General features: G+C 32.8%; 1 protein-coding gene across 1 annotated transcript; it reads left to right on the top strand.

The window, feature by feature from the left end:
* The first annotated feature begins 406 nt into the window (after nt 1–406).
* Nucleotides 407–1,561, top strand: LOC129573604 (uncharacterized). The gene is made up of 2 exons (XM_055454356.1): nt 407–626; nt 728–1,561. Exons 1-2 carry the CDS (start codon nt 615–617, stop codon nt 1,172–1,174), a joined length of 459 nt encoding a protein of 152 aa, XP_055310331.1. The 5' UTR covers nt 407–614; the 3' UTR covers nt 1,175–1,561.
* Nucleotides 1,562–2,435: the final 874 nt, after the last annotated feature.

Below are 2,435 nucleotides of genomic sequence, written 5' to 3'. Positions count from 1 at the left end.
ATGGTTTTAAAGCTGATTAAAACCTGTATTACATAATTAATCTGATGAAATTCCCAATATAAAATAAGTTTATATTTTTATTTCGCCAATAGAAACAGTCATTGATTAGTTAAATTATTTTATACCCAAAAGATGGTAAAGTGCAATTAACAAGTTGACGTCTGAGCTGATTGTGTTGCGTCACAAAAATTAACCGCAATCACCTAGATTCTTCTTTTTTCATCGTTTTTGATTTGTATAGGAATCGGTTAACTATCTCTTCAAACACAAATCGAAGATTCAATCGCACGTACTTTGCATACTATCCATATACGCAGGGGCTGTGAGGCAACAACAATGCTTTGAGAATGGTCACATGCCAAAAATCACGTCTAAAATTTCGTATAAATACGGTAAAAATCGCACTTCCCAATCATTCAATCCGACACGTTCAAGTGAACACAACAGTTAAAAAGTATCTATTGGAATACTGAAGTCACAATAAATTCTCACAGTTTTGAACTTGTGGAATTTACGACTCAAATAAGTTTTGAAAAATCGCAGCGAGTGAGAATTCTAACGATTAGAATATACAGAAAGATTTCGAATTTGAGAATTTCCTACAATACAAAGAAATGGAGATCATGGTAAATATTCACAATATACAGATTTTATGAATATTTTGTGTTTTATCGTGGAGAATCCTTTTTATTAAAGTTGAATTTTTTTTGCATTATTTTCCCAACAGAACAATCACATCGTTTCAAAAATAATTTTAGTGTTGTTAACAAGTGTGATTATGAGAGTTTGTTCAAGAGTCTTGCCCGGGTCATCCGTGGATGTTATTTTAATTGCACCAGATGAACATCATGCAAATGCATACCTGGCACCATTATCGTTTGGTGATGTTGCAGTTGATGACACAATCCCAGTTAATACACAATATCGTCACAAACGTGAGGCCTACGATCCATATGACGCATATTATTTCTATCCAAAAAGCTTGAATCAACGGTCAGCCTATTCGTATGATCGCCAAGAACCCGACAACTCATACATAAACAGACGTGATGCTGATGAATCGAATCGCATCGAAGCACAAAAAGGACAGAAATATAAATACACCCCGTTGTTCCAATACAAATCTACACAATCACGACGCCGCAAATTGTTCGTTCCAAATTTGTTCGGTTAAACTTCATCAGTTTTAATTGTGTGTTTTTTTTTAAATCAAGAACGGTAGCAACGCGGAAAGTATGAAAAATTTTACACAAAATCGTTGTGTACATTTTCTTCGTAAATTTACCACGTGTAATCTGTATTATTTGTTGAATTTGTGATAGTCAATAACTGCTCATCAAAATATTCAGCCCATTTTTATGCTATTTATATGAGTGAATTGGATTTTAAAACGTTAATTTTAACTTTAAGAGACATGTATATATTTCATCTTTTTTTTTGTTCAGCAAAATCATTCCATTTCATTTTAATTTAAGTTGAATGTTTGTAAAAAAATAATTGAAAAGAAAACACTGTTATAAAAAGATAAAAATATTAAAATATAAATTGAGATAAAATTGAATCATTCCCCACTTTTACTCTACCTAACACCACTGCACTCAAACTGCACAGTCGATCATAAGGTTCTATGCCCCTGAATGTATGGTGAAATTTAGACGAAAAAGTATTTTCTTTCAGGTTCTGTTTCCCGGGCGTCCGATCATGGCCGATTTCAATGCGCGCTGATTTTTCTCCAACAATCGGAGCTGATCGATCATGATCAATCACCGATCTATATATAAAACTGAATGTTCGCCTGTCTGTCTCCTGCTTTTTTTTATTTCCTCGATTATTTAATTTTTGGTTTTATTATTGAATATTCCGTTAGAATTCTTGCGGCTTAAATAGCAGAATCACATATCAGTTTTGATTTTGGAATTAAATTTTCAGAAAATTGAAGAAATTTTTTTCCCATGTTTTTCGTTATCATGTATATCATTAGCTGATAACCATCAATAATTGAATTCCTTCAGACAATGTAATAATAGTACTTAAAAGCAATGTGCGCACCGTATAAAAATAGTTTGATCACATTTTTATTTTCAAATTCAAGGCGAACTATCATAGCTTGATTACGTTGAGCAAAACAAAAAAGTGTGATGGTTCATTATTACAGGGTGAATACCTGAGATGTTTTCTATGTAAAAACGCTATTTTCATTGAATGTATGACTAAGTGTGAATTTGCTCGTGAATTATTCTGTGCATTTGATTTGATTGACAGTAGCGGCTCAGTAAACAAAGAGAAAATTGACAATGTTATGAAGCGGTATAAACGTTTTTTTCCATCATTCGTCGCCTTTTGCACTCACTTGTATGTCATGCAGAAAACATTTCGTCGATAATGCTGTCACTCAAAGCCAGAGATTAGAAAGAGCAACGAAAAATCCATCGAAA

This window comes from Sitodiplosis mosellana, unplaced genomic scaffold (assembly GCF_009176505.1).
Source record: "Sitodiplosis mosellana isolate CC-2019 unplaced genomic scaffold, AAFC_SMos_1.0 Smas_scaffold_6102, whole genome shotgun sequence".
Classification (NCBI taxonomy): Eukaryota; Metazoa; Arthropoda; class Insecta; order Diptera; family Cecidomyiidae; genus Sitodiplosis; species Sitodiplosis mosellana.
This window is presented reverse-complemented; position numbering and strand designations above follow the sequence as displayed.